The sequence below is a fragment of the Littorina saxatilis genome, linkage group LG7 (genome assembly GCF_037325665.1).
Source record: "Littorina saxatilis isolate snail1 linkage group LG7, US_GU_Lsax_2.0, whole genome shotgun sequence".
Taxonomy (NCBI): domain Eukaryota; kingdom Metazoa; phylum Mollusca; class Gastropoda; order Littorinimorpha; family Littorinidae; genus Littorina; species Littorina saxatilis.
The window spans coordinates 15,033,007-15,054,541 of NC_090251.1; the positions used below are offsets into that span (position 1 = coordinate 15,033,007).

The 21,535-nt window shown below is 42.0% G+C and overlaps 2 protein-coding genes and 2 non-coding genes across 4 annotated transcripts in view; 2 read left to right on the forward strand and 2 right to left on the reverse strand.

Moving 5' to 3' along the window:
• Positions 1 to 2: 2 nt before the first annotated feature.
• On the reverse strand, positions 3 to 11,285 carry LOC138970299 (putative uncharacterized protein DDB_G0271982; the record flags this gene model as incomplete). The annotated part of the gene is given in 8 exon segments (XM_070342782.1): positions 3 to 57; positions 919 to 1,013; positions 1,661 to 1,791; positions 2,321 to 2,491; positions 8,061 to 8,170; positions 8,681 to 8,927; positions 9,551 to 9,724; positions 10,200 to 11,285. Coding segments are annotated over 8 exon segments (1,675 nt in total), but the record flags the coding sequence as incomplete, so codon positions are not given.
• Trnak-uuu (transfer RNA lysine (anticodon UUU)) lies at positions 2,020 to 2,092 on the forward strand. Its single transcript has one exon. It is a non-coding gene; the product is annotated as a tRNA-Lys (tRNA).
• A 206-nt stretch (positions 11,286 to 11,491) lies between the features above and the next one.
• Trnar-acg (transfer RNA arginine (anticodon ACG)) lies at positions 11,492 to 11,564 on the forward strand. The gene has a single exon. It is a non-coding gene; the product is annotated as a tRNA-Arg (tRNA).
• A 1,006-nt stretch (positions 11,565 to 12,570) lies between these two features.
• The window catches only part of LOC138970772 (calcineurin-binding protein cabin-1-like), a 56,563-nt gene continuing 47,598 nt past the window's right edge, over positions 12,571 to 21,535 (reverse strand). Inside the window, exons 37-42 of the mRNA XM_070343295.1 lie at positions 18,991 to 20,442; positions 18,426 to 18,536; positions 17,835 to 18,001; positions 15,584 to 15,806; positions 15,241 to 15,309; positions 12,571 to 14,083 (exon numbers count right to left, since the gene is read on the reverse strand). Coding sequence (XP_070199396.1) covers positions 13,046 to 14,083; positions 15,241 to 15,309; positions 15,584 to 15,806; positions 17,835 to 18,001; positions 18,426 to 18,536; positions 18,991 to 20,442 — 3,060 coding nt within the window. The 3' untranslated portion in view covers positions 12,571 to 13,045. The remainder of the gene's footprint in view (positions 14,084 to 15,240; positions 15,310 to 15,583; positions 15,807 to 17,834; positions 18,002 to 18,425; positions 18,537 to 18,990; positions 20,443 to 21,535) is intronic.

The following is a 21,535-nucleotide window of genomic DNA, read 5'->3' on the forward strand; positions in this document are numbered from 1 at the left end:
ACGCAGTGCTTTATCAATGAGTGGTCGATTCCGCTTTTCTTCCTTACAGAACTTGTTCTGCAAAAAATAAAGCTCACCATGTCAAAGAGTGTTAGCAATCAATTTCTACCTATTGCAAGATTTTCTTTGACTAAATGCCTACCAGAAATAAAATTAAATTAAGTACTGAATGGCATCTGTAAATCCTAGTATCCTTAACAAAATGATTATTTTTTTTACCAAATTATCTTATAAACAGGTCCCCCCCCACCCTTAATAAAATCAAAATTTATAGACAACTCTTCTTTTGGTAGTGCAATAGCGTTAATTATGGATTGTTGTTATCATCATTTACATAAAAACTTATCTGTTAATCCAAACAATGATATAATTACTGTGATGTTCTTAACTACACTTTAACATGGAATGTATGTATGTATGTATGTATGTATGTATGTATGTATGTAGTTATGTATGTAGGTATGTATGTAGGTATGTATGCATGTGTGTTGGTGTGTCGGTGTGTCAAGTGTGCAAGTAAAAAGGGTATTGTAGTTGTACATATATTACTTTAGATATTTTTTTGTTATCATGGGTTTTATGAATTTTCTTCTCTTATTCTTTTATAATTATTAACTAATGACCTATATGTGCTGATGACCAATTTAATTTCCTTTGTTGGATCAATAAAATGTTATGAGTTATGAGTTACAATACATTATCTCTTTTGCTTTTCTTTTTCTTCGGCCCTATAATAATTTTCAACGTTAAATTCATCTATTTACTTCTTTCTTTCATTTTGTTGGGGGGGGGGGGGGGGGGGGGGATGGGAGGAAGGTGTAGGAAGGTGTGTGACAGCTGCTTACCTAAGAAAATTGAAGATCTTAGATTACTCTAGCTGGTCTAAAGCATGGGTTGTTCCTGCATCGGGACACCTACCTTGAGGTCTCTGCGAGTGCGACTGGGAAACAGCTTGTTCATCAAGGAGAAGTCTGTCCCCACCTGACTGAGGGCTTTGAAGAAACGTGCTGTCTCTGAAACATCGCCAAACATATTCTTTCACAATAAACAATCAACATAAAAACATGTAGCTGTTTCATTTTTACCTTGAAACTTTTTAACTTTTTCAATTTGATCTATGCACAAAAAGGATAATAGAAGTCTTCTTCTTTTTCTGCGTTCTTAACCACTAGGTTACTGTGCCCGTCCTAATAGAAGACTGAGAAAGCCAATGCAGTTGAAACATTATAGTTTTAGATATGTGAACACATGAATACTCTCCGTCTTGTCTGTATGTCTCCCTCCCTCTCTCTGGTTATAGGCAAACACCCATTGTAGTTTCTTTGTTATAGGTAGCAATGGGAGCTTCAACAGGATTTAGAAGTTTGTTGAAAACTCTCTCTCTCTCTCTCTCTCTCTCCCTCTCTCTCTCTCTCTCTCTCTCTCTCTCTCTCTCTCTCTCTCTCTCTCTCACACACACACACACACAAACACACACACACACACACACACACACACACACACACACACACACACACACACACAACACAACACTGAACAACACAACACACACACACACACACACACACACACACACACACACATATTAAGAAAGACATAGTTCTATCCCTCAGATGTATACACACATACACAAAAAAAGTAACAGAAAGACAGAACTAACCATGCTGGGTCCACCTCTTTAGCAGCTGTTTGTTGCGGAAACTGTTGCAAGTGATGAAGCGGTCGTCGTCCTCTTCAATCGTCTCCATCTGAGCTGCTGTCGGGTCGCCCGCTTTGTTGTCCATGACCAAGCTGACAAACAAACAGTACAGCCTCCATTAGTTTCATTCATATGACACTGACCAAGAATTTGTTCTGCTTTTGTTCCTTAACCGTTCATGTGTTCATTTGTGTTGAACACACAAAGATTGAAAGGCAGCTTTCGTTAATTCTACTTCCTCATGAAAGCAAACAAATTCTGAAATCTTGCAAAAGCAACGACACAAAGAACAAGTATCTGCAAAACCATCAATGATGGGGGCCCCGGTAGCTCAGTTGGTAGAGCACTGGACTTTTGATCCCAGGGTCAGGGGTTCGAATCCCGGCTGGGACGGACACGGGTCAATTTTATGTGCAGACTCAGAGACGGTATCCATATTCCACCCCCGTGTCGCCACTGATGCACGTAAAAGGCCTCGGTCATTCTGCCATACACCTGGGTAGCGTGACTCTGTTGATGCTGGGAGGAAGCGACCCGAATTTCCCAGCGATGGGACAATAAAGTAATGAAAATGAAATGGGAAAAAAAAGAAAATGATGGCATCCACAAAACTAATTTTACCTCTCAATGTTGAGAATGATGTTGCCATCAGGTCCAATCTTGAGTTGCGGCACAGGCATTGCATCACTCTGATTGGACGCCTCATCATCCGTGCTGACGGCAGACGGAGTTTCAGTGCTCTCCCCTGGGTGGCTGCTGGCCGAAGGCTGGGGGATCTTACTTTCCTTCTTCCTGTCAACATCAAATATATATATGCTTTAGGAATACTGAAGAGGATGAACACACAGACACTGTATGCAGAAACATTTTGTCTGCACTACTGAAAAAAGACATGTCTCTAAATTGTCTTGTAAAACAGTGCAACCCTGTACAATTATCCTGTACAATTGTCTTGTAAAACAGTGGAAATTAAGACTCCCCAATTTAAGACTCCTACCCTTTTAAGCCCTTTGTTCTGTACTTAAGGGGAGACAGGGTAGGCAAGCACTTTTTTTTTTATATAAAGTTTGCTGCTTGTTTGATTTTTGCAAGCAGAATAACTTAATTAAGGGAAACCATTTTAAATTTTGAGTGTAAAGCAATTTTTGGGGGTTTTATTCACCAAAATGTGAGAAAAACGTTATAAAATGTGCTTTTTTTAAAATGTTGCAGTTTGTGAACCAGTGCATGTTTTGATCCAATTTTTCTTCTTTGCAGCAATATGTGTGTGTTTAATAATTCTGTGCATCGAAAAGCATTTCTAAGCAATATATTATTTTAATTTAGCATTTTCAGTTACCAGTTCAGTTCTGATAAGAAAAATACATGAGATCCTAACTGTCAGACTCATAAAAACCCAACCAATGCACTGAACTCTTATTCCATGCACAGAACTGATGCTGTACAACTCATAAACAACATATACAAAAACTGAACAAATCCATCAAGCCTTTCAAAAGTTGCAACATTTTAATTGTAGCGTTTTGTCTGAAAATTACATTCAGAGAAAACAGCATTTTAAAGATTTGAACCAGTACATAAAAAAACAAGTAGCAAAGTGCACCCTGAATTCATATGTTTTTATCAGAATGACCACTTTACTATGATGGGGAAATGATTTGACGATCAAATTATCCGGACTTTTTAAAAAAAATCATTTGAAAACTCATCTATGTTAGTGCAGATATGAATCAAAACGAAACTGTCTGACTCATAAAAACACAAGGAATCCACTGTATTCTTATTCCATGCACAGAAATGGTGCTTCACAAATCATAAACAACATTTACAAAATTGGAACAAATCCATCTAGCCATTCAAAAGTTACAACATTTTAATTACCACATTTTGTCTCAAATTACATGTAAAGAAAACAGCATGTAAAAGAGTCTCACTAGTACCCCGGTAAACTAGTACCACAGTAGAGCTTGAATTAATGGGGTGGTTTTTTTTAACCAGAATAACACTTTAACTATGAAGGGGAAATGATTTGATAATCAAATTATCAGATTTTTTTTATTTCAAAAAAAATCATATGAAAACATTAAAAAAGTCAATTATCTGTGTTTGTGCTGATATGAAAATATTGACCAGAACCAAACTGTCAGACTCATAAAAACCCAACGGATGCACCGATTTCTTATTCCATTGCATAGAAATGATGCTTCACAAATCATCAACAGCATTACATAATTATATATGTCGTGCCGAATTCACGTAATTGCCGACTTCGCGGAATCGGCAACATTTTTGCCCATTTCGCGTAATCGGCAAAACGCTGGCCATTACGCGAAATCGGCAGCGTTTTGCCGAAAACGCATAAAGGCTTCTAAAATTTGCCCATTTTGAGAAATCGGCAGCCACATTTTGGTTTTAAAGTTCTCAAATGCCTGAGATATCATCACACTTAGACAACGAGATACTCGAATGGATAGTTATTGCACTAATCGATCAGTTATGGCAAGTTATTGCAAAAAATGTAGTTTTCGTGCATTTCCGGAGTCATGCTCGACACAGCCTAACATAGACCATATAAAACATAGTAGGGAGGTAAAACAATGTTAATGCAATGTTCTGGTGACACAAAAAGTAACAGACTGGCTGTCGCTTTTGCGAAATGGGCAAATTTTAGAAGCCTTTCCGCATTTTTGGCAAAACGCTGCCGATTTCACGTAATGGGCAGCGTTTTGCCGATTACGCGAAATGGGCAAAAATGTTGCCGATTCCGCGAATTCGGCAATTCCGTGAATTCGGCACGACATATATACACAAATGGAACAAAGCTATCAAGCCATTCAAAAGTTGCAACATTTTAATTACAGTATTTCTGTGCTCAATCCTAACACTGCAGCAAATTTCTGTAAAGCTGAATGTCCCTTTCCATGTACCAACATGGTCATACGCGGATTATTTAAAATGCAACTTTACCACCCGAAGCGTTGCAAACACCGGGAGAAGAGTAAACAACTGCAGACTTGAATGGACACTCATATGCACTCCAGATGCAGGGCCTGTGCAAATCCTTGGGCAGATGCATCACCTTCTTTCATAATCAGACTGCTATCAGACAAGCATTCAGTACAGGATATAAAACCTTTCAGCAATAGATTGAGCTGATCAATGTTGACAAAAACCCAACACATGTCAGCGGAGTGACGTTGCACAGTACCAGTATCCATATCTGCTTGTGATGGGTCAGAAGATGGCAAAGTATCTGTATCTTCTTATGGTTGGTCAGAAGATGGCAAAGCTGATGTTTCTGCTGTGGAAGAGGGTAGTTCCGGTTTAGCAAACTTTTCCATCAGGTCAATCTTTCTCCTCGCTGCCACCACAGGAGGACTGGCTCTCCCCTTGCTCCAACCTAATAAATTATACACAAACACTGATTTAATATTTGATACAACTGTCCATGGTTTTTGTTTGTAATAAGCTGCAAATTTTAAGACTCAATATAAACGTCAACAAGTGCTTGTACTTTATTTTGCAAATGACCATGATACATGGGGTGTACCTCAACTTTTTGGCTAGGCTGGTAAATCAGAAATCCCAATCAGCCCCCAACCACTGAACCAGGCGGGTTTTCTTACCACCACCTCAGCGGCTCGTACCCACATATGTCGGTTGACGAACACACACACACACACACACACACAAAAGACATTCATTAATTGGCCCCTATCACAAAATGTACATGTCAAGTTTACTATGGGATTTGAGTAACCACACAATCACATACACACAGGAACTAATACTGAAACTAGCTGAATTATTTTCTTTCTTTCTTTCTTTCTTTTCATATTTTTCTTTTAAAATTAATTTATTTCATCACACTTGCTATGTATTTGCTTGTTTCTTATCTGTTGTCTGTTTTGTGTGTGTGTGTGTGTGTGTGTGTTCTGTGTGTGTGTATACATTTTCAGATTTCCTAAACCTAGCACTGTTTGCAGGTGATCTTTATGCTTTTGATTCATGAGTTGCATCCCCAGTCCTTTAGTTTAACTCTTTTTTTTTTTCTTTGGTGAAGTAAATTGGATCTATTTTTTTTATTCCTTAGTTAATGGAAAAGATTTGACAACAATATTGCTGTCAATGATAGGTTGGTCAGCCATGCTGGTGTAAACCAATCCTTTAGAATTAGAGAACGCTCTCTAGTAGGGTACTTATTTTCCTACGGTCAATGACCAGAAACAGAAACTGTGTCAGTCGTACATCGCTCAGATGCTGCTTCTCAGTTTGACCCCAGACAAAGAATACTGATGACATGTTACACCATAGTAAGCTCTCAAGGACTGGCCAGCGAAGAACAATAAAATAGGGGTTGTGAAGACGATATCACAGAGATGATCGAGGGAGGGAGGGGGGGGGGGGGTGCGACGGCGGCATGGTCAGTAAATTGGATCAAGAAACCCGCAAAATACTTCAGACACAAACTGTTTATCATTTACCTGCAAACCCTAACACATTCTTACAACAACAACAACATAACGATGTGCAATAAATCACGTTGTCAAACAAACAAGATCGAAAAGAGAAAGAAGCAAAACCCACCTCGTCGAGTCAAGAATCTTAGAATGTCGTCTGCTTAAATACGATCATGTTGGTTCATTTCGGAGTGTTGTTACTTCCTTCTACTGTTCGCTGCTGCTGGTTCATCTTTCTCTGATATTTCTTGCCACTATGCCGAACATTTCCAATGTTAGGGTTGTTCTCCGCAGCTCAAAACTTTGAAAAATGCTGCTGAATCGGTGAAAACGTCATGGATTTGTTGACACCGGGGGACTGATAAGTTGTCTACTGCGCTTGCGCCAAATGCCTTTGACCTACATATATTTGCATATATTAATTCCGGGGTTTCGGTTGGAACGGATTCTCTCTCTTTGTGCCTATGTCAACGGAAATTCCCCAACGGTGATGACGTCATCTTGAAGAACGGAAATTTCCACACAGTTTGAACAGCGAAGGGTCATGTCATGTGCGCACATTTACCAGCACGGAGTATCCAAAGTTGACCATTTTTTCGATTTTTTTGATAAAACACAGACAAAAACAACAAAACATCAGTTTGAAAATGGTTTTATTTACATGAATACATGTCTAAAATGACAAAAGCAGATTATTGAATGCATTCCAGGATGTTCAAAGGTGTGAAAAATGCAACAACCCCAAAAAGGTGTATGAGACCAAAAATAACTCATTTTGCCTACCCGGTCTGCCCTTAACCTCTTTAAATTGACCATTTTAAGACTACTTCCTTTTTAACCCCTTCACTGCCCACCCCGTACTAGGTACGTGGTCATTTTCGGTTTGTCGTACGCCCATAACCGTACCTAGTACGTGGGATTTGCGTCAGCAACATTTCAGGACATTTCTGAAAACTAAATGGGAGGTAATCACTGTCCAAGTACTTGTAGGGGTTCTAAACACAGTTCTTTCCCATAGACCGTTCGGATAAGTTAGTACCACGTGTTGAAAACTGTGTTAGAAATGTAGAACCTATCTATAGCATTCACAATGGCGGCCGAAAGTCGGACCTCAACTCGTAGACCTGTTTTCAAGCGATACAGTGTTCTGGAAGCTCTACAAGAAGTGATTTATGGATTACCACACAGAAGAATACTTTTATGGGCTGTAATGTGAGTACCTGATGTTTGACACCAGTTTTAGCAGTGTTTTGTGTGGTTTTACGTGCTGCAATGTGTGTCACTGTGTGTGTGTACGTCCGGAAACTGTAATTTTTGACAAAAATGGTCATTATATCAATTTTTACTATAACAATCACAAACAAAGTCCAATGATCATGTCATCCTATAATAGCCAAGGGTATAAGCAAAACACATGCCAAAGATCTAAGAGATATCTCAATAAATGATCGAGCAGTGAACAGATTAGTAAACCTACCGAAGAAAGCGAAATTTTGCCCTGGCACACAGCAATACCAGAATGCTGTTATACTGTGGCAGTGAAGGGGTTAAGACTGTTATACTGTGGCAGTGAAGGGGTTAAGACCAGGTTTTCAAGATTTGCGCTGGTCTTCAAAGGGGATCATCTCATTCTACTGACCTTAAAAAGTTGTGTGTGTACAGTGTAACCCCCCCTTTAAGACCCCCCAACTTAAGACTTCATTCCTTTTCAGGCCCTGTTTTCTCAGACTTTTTGTAAATAACCTCTGTAAATGAAACCCCATTTTAATTAAGACTCCCTCATTTTTAAGACCTGATTTTCTCAGATTTGTTTAGGTCTTAAAAGGGGGGTTCCACTGTACTTAAGACCAAACTCTGACAAGCAGTTGTTCAAAGAGAAGACAACATTATGCCATACTTACTTCATAGGATTCCTGGCAGGGTTCCAGTAAATAAGGTCACCCATTTTCATCTTGGACCGGTCGGGCTGTGCCTCGGTGGTTGGCAATGCAGGCTTCGAACGTCTGGTTTTCTAAAAACATAAAGTATACAGCATGATTTCAACTGGAGAGAAAGGAATGCATAACCTTGTGGATCATAAAATACAATTTTCTGTCGCAAAAGCCAAAATGTCATACACATCACAAAAGGCCATCAATTTTGGGGAATTTTGCTACGTTTCCTTTTTTTTCAGGAACAAAAGCCTAAATGTTATTTTCATCACAAAAGGCCACCCATATTGTGAAAATTTTGCTACGTTTCTTCTTTTCTTTGCAAAAAGAGGGGAGGGGGTGGGGTGTATACATGCACAAACCAAATGTTGTGGAAAAAAGAAGAAAAAAAAAGAAAAAATAGAAACATTACCAAACAGAACTGAAGAACATCCTAACTCAAAACACACTTAGTAAGTCTCATTAAATTCAGTGTCATCAACTCCCTGTAACATTGTGTTTTTGTGAGTGTGTGCATGTGCGCACAGTATGTTTGAGCAAATGTGATTGTACATTGTCATCAGTCCACCCCCCCCATGTCAAGCACAAACCTTTTCTCCGGCTGTCTTTTTGGGTTCATCGGGAACAGCAAATGTGTCCGAGTTTAAAGACGCATCCCCAGGTCCGTTCTCTGTATCCAGGTCAGTGCTAACTTGACTGAAGGAACCCATGTCGCTGGCAGCATCTGCATTGTCTTCCAGACCTACACGGTTAGTGTTTGAGACTTCGGCCTCCAGGACGGGTTGGTCGGTTGTGCTGATTTGTGATACGGCATCATCGTTTTCTGCCTTCTTCTCACTTCAGAAGCAGATAAGAAAAACACAGCAGGCATGTTAGTGAAGAAGAAATCAACCAAACTGAACAGTACAGCAAACCACTTTTCAAATGTGTGTTTTTTCCCAGTTCAATTATTTCTATGGTCGGAATACATTGTCAGCCTTTGTACAGCTAGGCACCTGATTCATCTAGTTTTCTGTCTCTGTAGTTTCAGTACGTGTGTTCCTTTCTCTCACATAAATGTACAATATAATTCATTACGCAGAAGTACATTATGACTTTGTTTGAGAGTGCAGAAATAAACATTAACAAACTGAATGGACTGATATAACTAGCAAATAAGAAGAAGTATACGTCTCTAAATTCATGGAACATAGTACCAAAGGATTTCAGCAATGGCCATAAGGCCAACAACAAAAAATAGTCTGTTTACGGTAACCCGACCGACCCTATTTTTTTCGCGCGACCCTAGACTTTTTTTTTGGCATTTGGGGAAAAGAAAAAAAAGAGAAAAATAACGTAAAAATATGGTTTTTTGAAAAAATAAATAAAAATCCCGACCTACCGACCCTATTTTTTGGGCCTATGTTACCGTAAACAGACCTATTTTTTGTTTGGGCCTAACAACAATTAAGAAAACAAACCTGGCAATTGCATCATTGGATTCAGTGTCAGTCACTTCAGCGGTCACTGTCAGTTCCTCTCTTGTCTGCTTCTCTTTTTCAGTATTCTTCTCTGCCTCAAGATTAGCACCATCTATCAAATCTTCTGTGGCTTTCCTCACCTCTGGTGATTTCTTCTCAGCAACTGGAGGTGCTCTGTAATATCAAAATGGTTGAATTGTTAACACTAAAAGATCCTTGTACAGCAGTCAGTTTCAAAACTTTAATTTCAATCAAAAGATCTAAATCAGTAAATGCTGTCTATATAAGTTTCCCTGCATCCGGTCTACAAATACACACTTCTGCCACAGCAAGTTAATTAGCTTAAGAAAAGAAATTGCACAAAAAGCTCAGTATTTTTTTTTTACCTCAGTCTCAGGAAAATACAATCTTTCTCTGTTTTTCCCTCCACATACTTACCACCCACTTCCTCCACAAGTACAATTTATACATTTTTTACAATTTTACAATTACATTACTCCATCTTTGTAAGTCGCCTTTTTTACACAATCCAAATTCTCAACAAGTTACATTCTCAATATATGATATCCCCTAAAATTGTCATGCATTTAAACTATTTACAAAACATGCATTTCTTTCAGTTTCAAGGGTTTAAAATGCCAACACTCACTTCACAGCCCTTTTGCCTGCTTCAGCCAGATTTGGTTTGACTTTGGTGAATCTTGATCGTATCCCCCGCACCACAGGTTTGGCGATTGAACTTGAAGCAGCCACCTTCTTTGTTGAATCAACATTATCAGTAGAACTAACAACGCCACCAGCGTTTTTTCCAGAGGCTTTCTCTGCCCCTTTATCAGAACTGCTGGTGGCTGACACAACACCTGGTGATTTCGGTGGCGCGTGAGTCTGATCAGAGCCTACAGACTTTCTTGGCGATCGGACCCTGCCTGGGCTAAGGGGAGAAGGAAAGGCTGCAACACCGGATCCATCGCTCTTCACATTGCCACTTTTAGCTGAATTGTTTAAAACTTTGACATGCTCAGTGCTTGCCGCTCTTCTGGGAGACTTTGACCCAGCAGTGGACTGAGCCTTTGCCCCGTGTGCAAACTTGTCAGAAATACCACTGTCACCAACATGATGAGCAGCAGGTTGAGGGGCTGTGGAATCGCCAGTTTTATTGTCAGCTAATTTCAGCTGTGCACTGTTATCAGCTTTGCCGTCATGGGAGGTTGGTGTTGTGGATGGGGCAGGTCGTGTTGTTGTTACCGGTGGGACTGACTTTGGCTTGGCCGGTGATTCTGCTGGTCGAGCGCCTGGTTTAGGCCCAAGATTTGGTTTAACTTGTAATCGCGCTCGTCTCATCTTGTTGAAGTCACAGCTGTTACCCTATTAGGGCAAGTCCCAATACTCACGAAAAAGGTGTTGAATCAGAATCACGTGTGAAATTATGTCATCCTGCATATAAAAATAAGTTCTAACTTTGAAAGCTTAAAAAAGCAAGTGCTTCAGACTTGGCACTGACGGTGTAAATCAGTCGAAGTAATCCTCTCCGACTTGACACGCATTGCATCAACTTTGCATGTCGGTCAGCAAAACCGGATTTGACGCTGTCCCATGAAACAAACTAACAAAGTCAACGTGAGAAAAACATGACAAAACCTAGTACTCTTCGTTATGGGTCATTTTATACAGATATTATCAGGCAAGAGCCAATTTCTCCTGGCAGACACTTCGCAGATCAACCATGGTCGCCATCTTGAAGTGAGGTGAAGGTCGTTCACGAGAATGCTAAAATACAAGGCAGCCCGACGTTGTTTTCAATGACAATGGAAGCAGTTATCTATTGCACTATGAAACGAACTAAAACACACAGTACATACTGAATAAATGATTACGTTATTCCACAACAAAAATAACAGTCTTTTGTATTATATTCTAACATTTCTCTTCCTGTACCCAAGCGGGCTTGTGGCGCAATGGATAACGCGTCTGACTACGGATCAGAAGATTCCAGGTTCGAATCCTGGCAAGCTCGAATTTTTTTCACTGCCTGTGTACATTTTACTGCTAGGGAATAGCGATTACTCCCGTGATCAAACTACTTTTTTACTGAAAATAAATGCATGACAAAACACTTGGACAGTGTCAACTTTTTGAGTGGAGTATGGTTGTCCACTAAATGTTTGCATTCCTACACATCTCATTTCTTACACTTGATCGAATAGAAACCTTACAGTAAGTTTTGTGGGCAGCGCACATTTAATTCAAGCAAGCGGAACACTTGCTTCTATCTTTTCCACAAGATCACTTTGCGCTTTCGGGAAAGACCGTGGTGAGGTCTCATCTTGGCAATCCAACCATCCCCACAATCCGTGAAACATTTCCATATTCCAAACCTCACTGCAAAGCTTGTCCGTTTTAAAAACTCTGATATCTGCCTCCTGGCTTCATGAACAGTCAAAAGAAAGTTATTGACTGTCAATGTGCGGTTGTTTATGTTATGTTTTTAGATTTTAGAGTAGCCTCCCTTCCTCCCCTGCCCGTTTCTTTGAATGTGACAGCTGTTTCTTCTTTCTGTGCTATTGTTTATCTTTTTTTCTTTATTTTTCTTTCCTTTTCTTATTAATGTTGTCTTTGTCAAAGGGTCAAACCTGTAGTGTGGTGTTGTCAAGCAGTGTTGTCTTTTGTAAAAACATTAGTACAGTACTTTTTTGTCTCTGTTTATCTTTTTTCAGGTGCATTCGCCATTCTTCATCAAAATTCCACATAATATATAATTGTGCAGCTGATTGACCGCAAAAAAAGAAGCACAATGTCGATTTGACACAATAAATGAATAAAATTGTTATTTCCATGTCAAAGGTGTCATTTCTGACTGAAATGAACTCACAACAATAATTGTTTTTGACACACACATGTGCACACAGACACACACACACACACAGACACACACACACACAGACACACACACACACACATACACACACACACACACACACACACACACACACCACACACAAAGTTTACTCTCGAAGACAATGAAAAATCAGTTGACATTTATTTTTTATACAAAAAGGAAATCATTCTTGCATTGCACTTTCAAAAATCATTCAAGCCGTTCTTTCAGGGACAAATGAATGCAGTGCTGCTGAATAATACAAATCCTAAAGATCGGATCATCTTTGTGTTATTCATTTATCAGGGAAAAAATCAAAACCAACTCAAAAACAGACTGTGAAACTCAGAAAGTCATTCATCCAAGAACAGAAAAAAGATCGATACCAATGCTGCTATGACTTTAAATGACATGGCACCATACTTATGACATATTACCATACTTCTTGTATGATAAAATTATACCCCAGCACAAACTGAATGTTGTAGTGCTAGTACAGAAGTTTAAACATTTCTGTGCATTACAAACCAAAATGTCATTTCAATGCCTCTGTAGCAAATCATCAAACCATACACAACCACAAAAGTACAACATAAAGTCGCATCGAGTCTCGCCTCAATTTACAGAAGGTCACCATGGAAGTGATGACGGACATCAGAGGTCAGCCTGTCAGGTGAGGTCAAGGCCAGGTCGTCACCTTGGTCAGAGGTCAAGTCAAGGTCACTCGCCTCATCCGCCGTGGAGTGGCCGGGTCGGGGAGTGAGGGGGCTGGAGGCGGCGGAAGAGGAGGGGTTGTAGGGGGAGGAGAAGGGGGAGGGGGGAAGACAGGGGCGTGGGGGTGTGGACAGACCGGTGGTAGGAAGTCGAGGGAGAGCTAGGCCGGTTCTCACGCCACCAGGGCTCCGCAGAGCTCCAGGAGATAGCAAACCTGGCATGGAACGATCCCCGGGGCTCCTCAGGTCAACCACAGGACTGCGAGGGGGGGCAACTCGTGGCGGCAGGCCTACAGGTCTCACAGGGGACCTCAAGTCCACAGCAGGAGCTCTTTGCATCAGTCCTGGAGACATCTCCTGCACAGACCTCGGAGGGCCGGAGCCTCGAACAGGGGAGGTCAGATCAATAACTTCCGAGCTTGACCTTGGCAGCGACCTTGCAGGCCCAACCCCGGGAGGTCCTTCTCTGTGGCTGGGAGAGGTCAGGTCAAGGACGTGTGAGCCGGACACGGTGGTGGTTTGCCTGCCGGACGAACTGAGATCCAGTGCTGAGGACGTGGCTGCCTGTCGGTTCAACCCGCTCAGTTCCAGCGCAGACGGCATTTCATCCCTGGACGCTGACATGGTCCGTGGTCTCGATGCGCTCAGGTGTGCTGGGCGAAGCGTTGTAGTCTGAACTCCAGAAGAAGACAAAGACTGCCCCTGCTGGGGACCTACTGGCCCGCTCAGCGACTGAACCCCGAACAATGGTGCTTGTTGTCGAGTGGATTGTGCGGCAGGATTGTGCGTCTGGCTGAAAGGTTTGACGATGGCTGTGGGGAGGGTGGTGGTGGTGGGACTGGTGCCGGTGTCCACGGTGTGAGAGGCAGGTGTGGTGGTTGGGGTGGATGGTGCGCTCGGCGTGGAAGACTGGGAGAGAAGGCGGGTCCTTTCCGCTTTCTGTGCCTTGAAAGCGACGAAATGGTTTGGTTTTTAGTCACAGTATTCTAACAATGTGTGATTTTGTAACCTGCCCCCACCACTCACTCATAAGCTCACACACATGAATCAATACCGCTCACGTGCACACACTTTCTCTCTCTCTCTCTCCTCTCCCCCCCCCCCCCTTACTCCCTCGGCACACTCTCTCTCTCTCTCTCTCTCTCTCTCTCTCTCTCTCTCTCTCTCTCCCTCTCTCTCCCTCTCTCTCCCTCTCTCTCTCTCTCCCCATCCCTCCCTCCCTCCCTCCCTCCCTCCCTCCCTCCCTCTCTCTCTCTCTCTCTCTCTCCCTCTCCCTCTCTCTCCCTCTCTCTCTCTCCCTCTCCCTCTCTCTCTCTATCTCCCTCTCTCTCTCCCTCTCTCTCTCTATCTCTCTTTTTTTCTTCACCTCCCTCCCGTCTCTCCCCTCCCTTCCACACTCCCTCAAGACTTGCATAACAATACACAAAATCCTGATAAACTAAAAATCTATTAAGTAATAAATGTAGGTTAAAAAAATCGCATAAGCGAATATTTTGAATAAATGATTAACATGAAGAGTACCATCAGATCCCCTGTGTTTCTTTCGGAAAATAAATTGCTGATTTAAAGATATGTAAAATTATACAGTTTTCACTAAGGTTTCAAAATCTCCTGGATATTCTAACATTGACCATCACTGGATTTAGCTTTGGATTAGCTTTAGATCACACAGTCCAGATGATGTGGATCATGTAAGACCCATACTATCTAAAGAGGGATCCAACATAAAAAGTATGGGTCGTACACAACCTACATCATACGAAAAGCAATGAGCATTTTACTACCAGCACTTATTTGTTGAGTATGGGCCTTATGCAACCCGCTACATCTGCAGAGGGATGAACACCATAAAATTCCATCACAAATTCCAAATGGGTTGAACATGACCCACACCCTCCGGAATGTGTAGTTTAAATTACGAAACAGTGAATTTGCTTTGTTTACCATCATAACAATTTCGAACATGGTCACTAGAAAGGTCTTTACATGAAGTCTCAAGCAGCAAGTCCAAAATAGTTCCTGAGATAAAGAGACCAGTGACGCTCCAGGCCATACACGTACACAACCCAGTATACACAACAAAAGTTGAGTGATCAACTTACCAGGCTCTGACTGGCGATGAAGGAGTTACAGTACTGAATGGCCTGTTCCAGAGGTGTTGTAAATCCATGCTGAAACAAAAACATTGCTCGTCACTTACACCATTCTCTGTCTCTGTCTCTGTCTCTGTCTCTCTCTCTCTCTCTCTCACACACATACACACACACACACACACACACACACACACACACACAGACACACACACACACACACACATACACACACACACACACACACAACCCACATGCGGCAGACCAAGCCACTGATAAGCAGCTAAAAGCAGCATTATTGCTCTCCCTCACACACACACACACACACACACGCAACCCCCCCACACACACACACCTGAGGCAGACCCAGCCACTGATAGGCCGCTAGCAGTAGCATCATGGCTCGCTGGGCCTCCCGTCCGTGGCGATGGGCGTTGTACGCTCTGTACGCCGACAGCAGGACCTCCATCTTGTCCACATCCTTTTCGGGACGCCCCAGTTGCTTAGCAACCGCATCCAGTGTGTAGCCGTGTGCCATTTGAGAAAGAACGTGTCTTTCTCCATCTCGCAAGTACTTCCTGTCAACAAAAATGTGTAAATGTATAGCTGTATGCAATTTGAGATAAATCATGAGAGTTTTGTTTTGTCTATAATATAAAGTTTCAAAAGTAAACTTTGATTTAATTAATATATTTACCAACTCACATAGATAGCAATAACCTCGATCAGTTGCTAAGACATTGAAGCACTCTTACATGGTAACATGGGGAGATAACTCTAAAACAAAAACCACATGCCATATAAGGCACAGTCCGTGGTGGTTATCTCCCCTACCGGTGTACCGCGCATGCGCAGGATGTATACCAGTGACACTCATTCCGTACTGAAACATATACCCCTTTATACAATTTGCGGGGCAGGCTGGTAAGTTGGTAAGTATATTAATCAAATCAAAGTTTACTTTTCAAACTTTATATTAAATTACATATTCTTACCCAACTCACATAGATAGCAGATTGCTAATTTAGGTGGTGGGAAAATATTCACAGTCAATATCTTGTAAGTACTTGTCTTGCAGCGACTACACCTGGCAGACCATGTGTACTAAAATAGCGGGTACTTGAAATATCCCGCAGATAGAAACTCATACGGAAGACGGACCCGGTATTGGTCGGTCAGGGATACCAGTATCGGTATGAATCACTCTGTTTTAGAGTAGTCTCCCTTGTTACCAAGGGGACGCGTACAGCGTTACCAGCACTGAACTAGGGTTAATTGCTATATGTGAGTTGGGTAAAGATATGTAATTTAATGAAACATTTACTTTCTGACAAAATAGAACCTTCACAAGTATATGTACATCGACCCAATGGTCTCTATCATGGACAGACAAAGGAAAAATTTATATGAGATGAACAAAACTTATCTGATAATGTTTTTCAATCTTTGGCAAGGCGGTGCCGTCACTGAAAGGAGTCAAACGCTCCATAAACTGAACCATTCTTAACAAGAAGAGCAAACGCTCGATCGAGTCACTTTCGCAGTTCTGAATATTATATGAGGCATCAGATGGACAGGAAGAAATTGCTATTCACAACACAATGAGTCACGTTCACATAAAATTTGAGCCCGGTCACTTTTATAGTTTCCGAGAAAAGCCCAACGTTAAGTTGTGTGTTGCCGAACAGAAAAGGCTAGTTATCTCCCTTGTTTTTCTGATAACGTTCGTAAAAGGCTACAGATGTAAATACTTTGATGTAAAGAATAATCCTACAAAGTTTCAATCACATCCGATGAACTTTGTCAAAGATATAAAATGTCTAATTTTTCCTTTGACGCTGACCTGTGACCTTGAAAAAGGTCAAAGGTCAACGAAACCATCGTTAAAGTGTAGAGGTCATTGGAGGTCACGACTAAACAAAATATGAGCCCGATCGCTTTGATAGTTTCCGAGAAAAGATATAAAATGTCTAATTTTTCCTTTGACGCTGACCTGTGACCTTGAAAAAGGTCAAAGGTCAACGAAACCATCGTTAAAGTGTAGAGGTCATTGGAGGTCACGACTAAACAAAATATGAGCCCGATCGCTTTGATAGTTTCCGAGAAAAGTCCAACGTTAAGGTGGTGTCTACGGACGGCCGGCCGGACGGCCGGACGGCTGGCCGGACAGACTAACACTGACCGATTACATAGAGTCACTTTTTCTCAAGTGACTCAAAAACAAAAGAATTCTGTACTCCCCGATACAAGGACAGAGTCCTTTTTGTCCTCGTATCGTTGAGTACAGAATTCTTTTGCTTTTTTAACTTTGTTCATCTATTTCACCAGTCACTTTGTTGTTTAGATTTTTAAACCATTCTTATTTTTTTATTCTTAATTTTGGGAGGTTAGCAGACTATCTGTTTTGGGATTTTGACGGGAGCCAAGAAGAGGGGGATTTCATGGAGGTAAAGGCAGTCCTTAGTTCAGCCTGAAGTCGACTTCGCAAAGTCTTTTTTCCGAAAACTCAGTGCTGAAGCTCCGTGCGGCAAGCTTCACGAAGTATACTTTGCGTGGTCGACTTCGCCCAATGAAGGACAGGCTTAAACAACCCCCAGGTAACCTACCTGCCCTGGTCCGGGGGCTTTTTCTTGAGGTTGGTGTGGAGCGTGAGCAACATGGCCACGTCACCCAGGTCGCGCAGAACCTCCAGCAACAGCTGAACCGAGCGGTTCACGTGGGACGCAAAGCTGCCCGACCGATCTATCTCCTCTATCGGTATCTTCCACGTGCCCTGCACATATGTTAACCATCTTGAGAGTTGAAGTTTGTGTTATACATTGAACGCAGAAGAAGACAAAGAAGAAGAAAAACAAGAAGAAGAAGAAGAAAAGAAGCAGTACATGTTTCAACTTACCTTGTTATTCGAGTAAATTATGTTACAGTGGCAATGGGCTACAGCCGAGCAGGTATGTGTTCAAAAAAAGGCATCTGTTTTCTGCCAAAGATAATTTGAACTCACAATTTAGGAAAAGACTGAAAAAGCTATGCAACTGAAACTGACTGTGTTCTTTTCTATTCACTTTCAGGAGAAAACAGTTAGTGACCTTGACTGTCACGATCTGGGTTGTTTTCAGTGCTTCCTGACATATGCTAAAATATGATGAGATGCTGCAGACCCAAACAACCTGGATATGGTGGAATTCCACTGTACTCACATTGAAGAAATTGTTGACTCTCCTGTCAGAAAACAGACCGTTGGCTGGCATGTGCTGAAGATTCTGCCACTCTTGGTTGCCCAGCAACAAGTCACGAGCAAACTCCAGGTTCTGCAACAAGAAGACACAATTTGCATTCACAAATATTTCTGTGAGTTTATCCAACAGCAAGAGTTCAAAGAGTGATGATAGAATTACAAAATAAATGTACCAAATTGTGATGTGAGGGCATTCCGATGAGAGGACATCTCCCTTGAAAGGATGCTTTCTTTGATCCCCTTATTTTTTTTATCTCTACTGGAATACACCTGGCATGACTTGCCACCTACAAGTGTCCTTTCATTGCGGGTACATGTACCACTGTAACTGATAAAATAACAAGACAAAATAAAAACAAACCTTGCCATAAGAAAGGTTCCGACAAAAAGGACAGTACCCATTCGAGGTTCGTTTCTCATTATGTTACATAATGCTATGGATTCATAGCCAAAATAAACCTCAGAATACACAAAAAGATAAGCAAAACGCTTCTTTTTAAATAGACAAAAACAAGCCAACAACCTACCCTGTGACTGTCAGAAGCATAGTAGAGGTAGGCCAGGCGGTAGATGGACTTGTAGTGTGTCGGGAAGCGCGACAGACACACGCGGAGGCCTTCCACACACTTGTCCAGTAGCCCTTTCTTCCACGCTCGGAACTCTTGTTCCGGCAGTGGAGCTGCCTCAGGCTGCCCTGCCTCTGCTCTCTGGGCCGCCCTGAGTGACGTTGATGGTGCAGTCTTTGCTTTGGCAGGAGAGGCGCTGAGTTGAGGGTTGGGTTCCAACGGGGCTGTCTTGTTGGATTCTTGTGTTGTGGTCGATGTGGGTGTTTTGTCTGCCTCTGTTGATGTTGTTGCTTGTGGTTTGGGTTGTGGGTGAGGTTGCTTTGGTAGGTTTACTGTCTGTTGAGCGTCTTTGTTTTCTGCTGTTTTGTTTGGCTCAGATGTGTCCTTCAATTCTGTCTTTATTACCTCTGAATCGGCACTGTTCTCTGCGGCGGATGACTTCATCTCAACATCTTGGCTTTGCTCTTTCCCTGCGACATGACTCTCTGGTTCATTTGCTTTAGAAGCTGAGACATCTGGGGTTGTTTTTAACTCTCCTTTACCGTCGCCCCTTCCATCGCTCCTCTCCTGTTTGGGTTGTGAGACCTCAGGGTGGGACGGTTCAACAGTCTTTTCTTGCAAACTGAGTGATCCCTTCGCCTTGTCGATGTCCATACTTTCTGCTGTGGATGGAATCTTTGCTGCATTCTCAACAGCTTCAGGCTTGGGTTCCAGGACCTCTGAAAGGATGTTCCCAGTGCCGGAGTTCTTCCCTTCTTCTGCAGCTGCACCAATTTCTACCACTAAACTGCTCAGACCTTCAGCGCCACATTCCAGCCTGGCTCTCTTTGTTGGTGGTGGTGGTGATGCCTGTGGCTTTCGTTTCTGCTGAGACGGTTTCAACTGCTCATCTTCTGAAGAAATAATGAGAACAGACGATTCTTCTGATTCAGTTTCTATTGTTTCCTTTGCGTCCTCAAAGCTGGGTTCGTCAGACGAGACGGCCATAACTTCTGGATTTTTCTCAAAATCCTTGTTACTGATCTCCCTTGCAGTCAGGTCTGTGCTAAGCTCACCAGAGGTAGCTGACGTTCCCAATGTTTCGCCTTGACGGCTAGGTCTGTTCATATCTTCACCTGCTTTCTGCAAAGATTCTGTGCTTGTACTAAATGCACCAGAGTCTGCTTTTTGCTTGACAGAAGCAGTTTCCCCTAAAAGTTTGGCATCATCAGCCGTGTCAGCATCTTTCTGGTCTGTAGCAGCCTTGACTGCCATTTTACTGACACTGCCTGGCTTCCCCACCCTGTCTTCAGCTATCTCCATGGATACAGCTGCAGAAGATGTGGAGGTGAGTGTCTGTGAGTCTTTCATTGGTGATGATCGTGCCACTGGTGCCAGTGCCTTTTCTATTGCAGGTTCAAAACCTCCACTCATCTGAAAAGTGAAAGTTTGAAAATGTTTGAATCTTTTACTGAGCCTGGGCTACCCACAGACCCATTATAACCATCTCTACTCAAAACTCGACTCGCTGAACTTAAAATGTCCAAAAGGACCGTGTTCTTGATTTGGAAGGAGAAGGAAAGAGCAAATGTTTTGGTTGGTAAAGTAGAGACAAACACAAGGTTGTACACGTGCTAGAAACTGACCCATTCACATTGGATCAAGTGGAGGAGCAAACATTCGCACAACAACAGCAAGGATGTCTGCTTACAGGAGAAACAAAACAACCTTAAAATTACATTAGAAGAACAAATTTAAACCTAAATCAGCACAGAAAAATGAGCCACATCTTATTAGTTGACCCACTGCCCTGTACCTTTCTGGAGTTGTGAAAGTGGTTCAAATTCTCATCCTCTCCGCTTTTCACTATCCCATCCATATCCCATATTAATTGAGCAAAGTCGACTTCTCGAAGTGTACTTAACGAAGCTTGCTGTTCAAAGCTTTGGCCCTCAATTAAGGAAGGCCTTAAGTCACAAGCAAAATGTGCTGAGCGACTGACCTGTTTGTCAAAGACTCACATCTTATTACAGTGGAGTCCAGCTATAACGAACCTGGGTATAACGAAATCCCTCTTTTAACAAACTGCCATTGATTTCCCGGCAGACAGCCTTCTATTTCTTACTTGTTACTTTCCGGCTACATTGAACCATTTGAACTCATTTGCATAATGAACCCTTCTTTTAACAAACACGTTTTCATCGCCCCAGAGCCGTTTTGTCTCTAAAAGTCACAAGGCTACAACGAACTGATGTCAATAATTGTTTCCAAAGACAACAAGAAATTCCTCCGAGGTAGGAAAAACACCCCCGTCCTTACCATTCTCACTGCCACCAACTGAGAAGGTTATTTCCCTTTGACCATTAATATGTCCCTCTATAAGTCCTTGTAGAATCTTAATCCACCAATAACTCCCTAACCGTGTGTTTGACTGGTCCCAATTTTTGTAAGGACCGTCTCAGGAATGTATAGAACCTGTTCACCAAGTTTGGTGACGATCGGTCCGTTCATTCTTGAGATCTATATG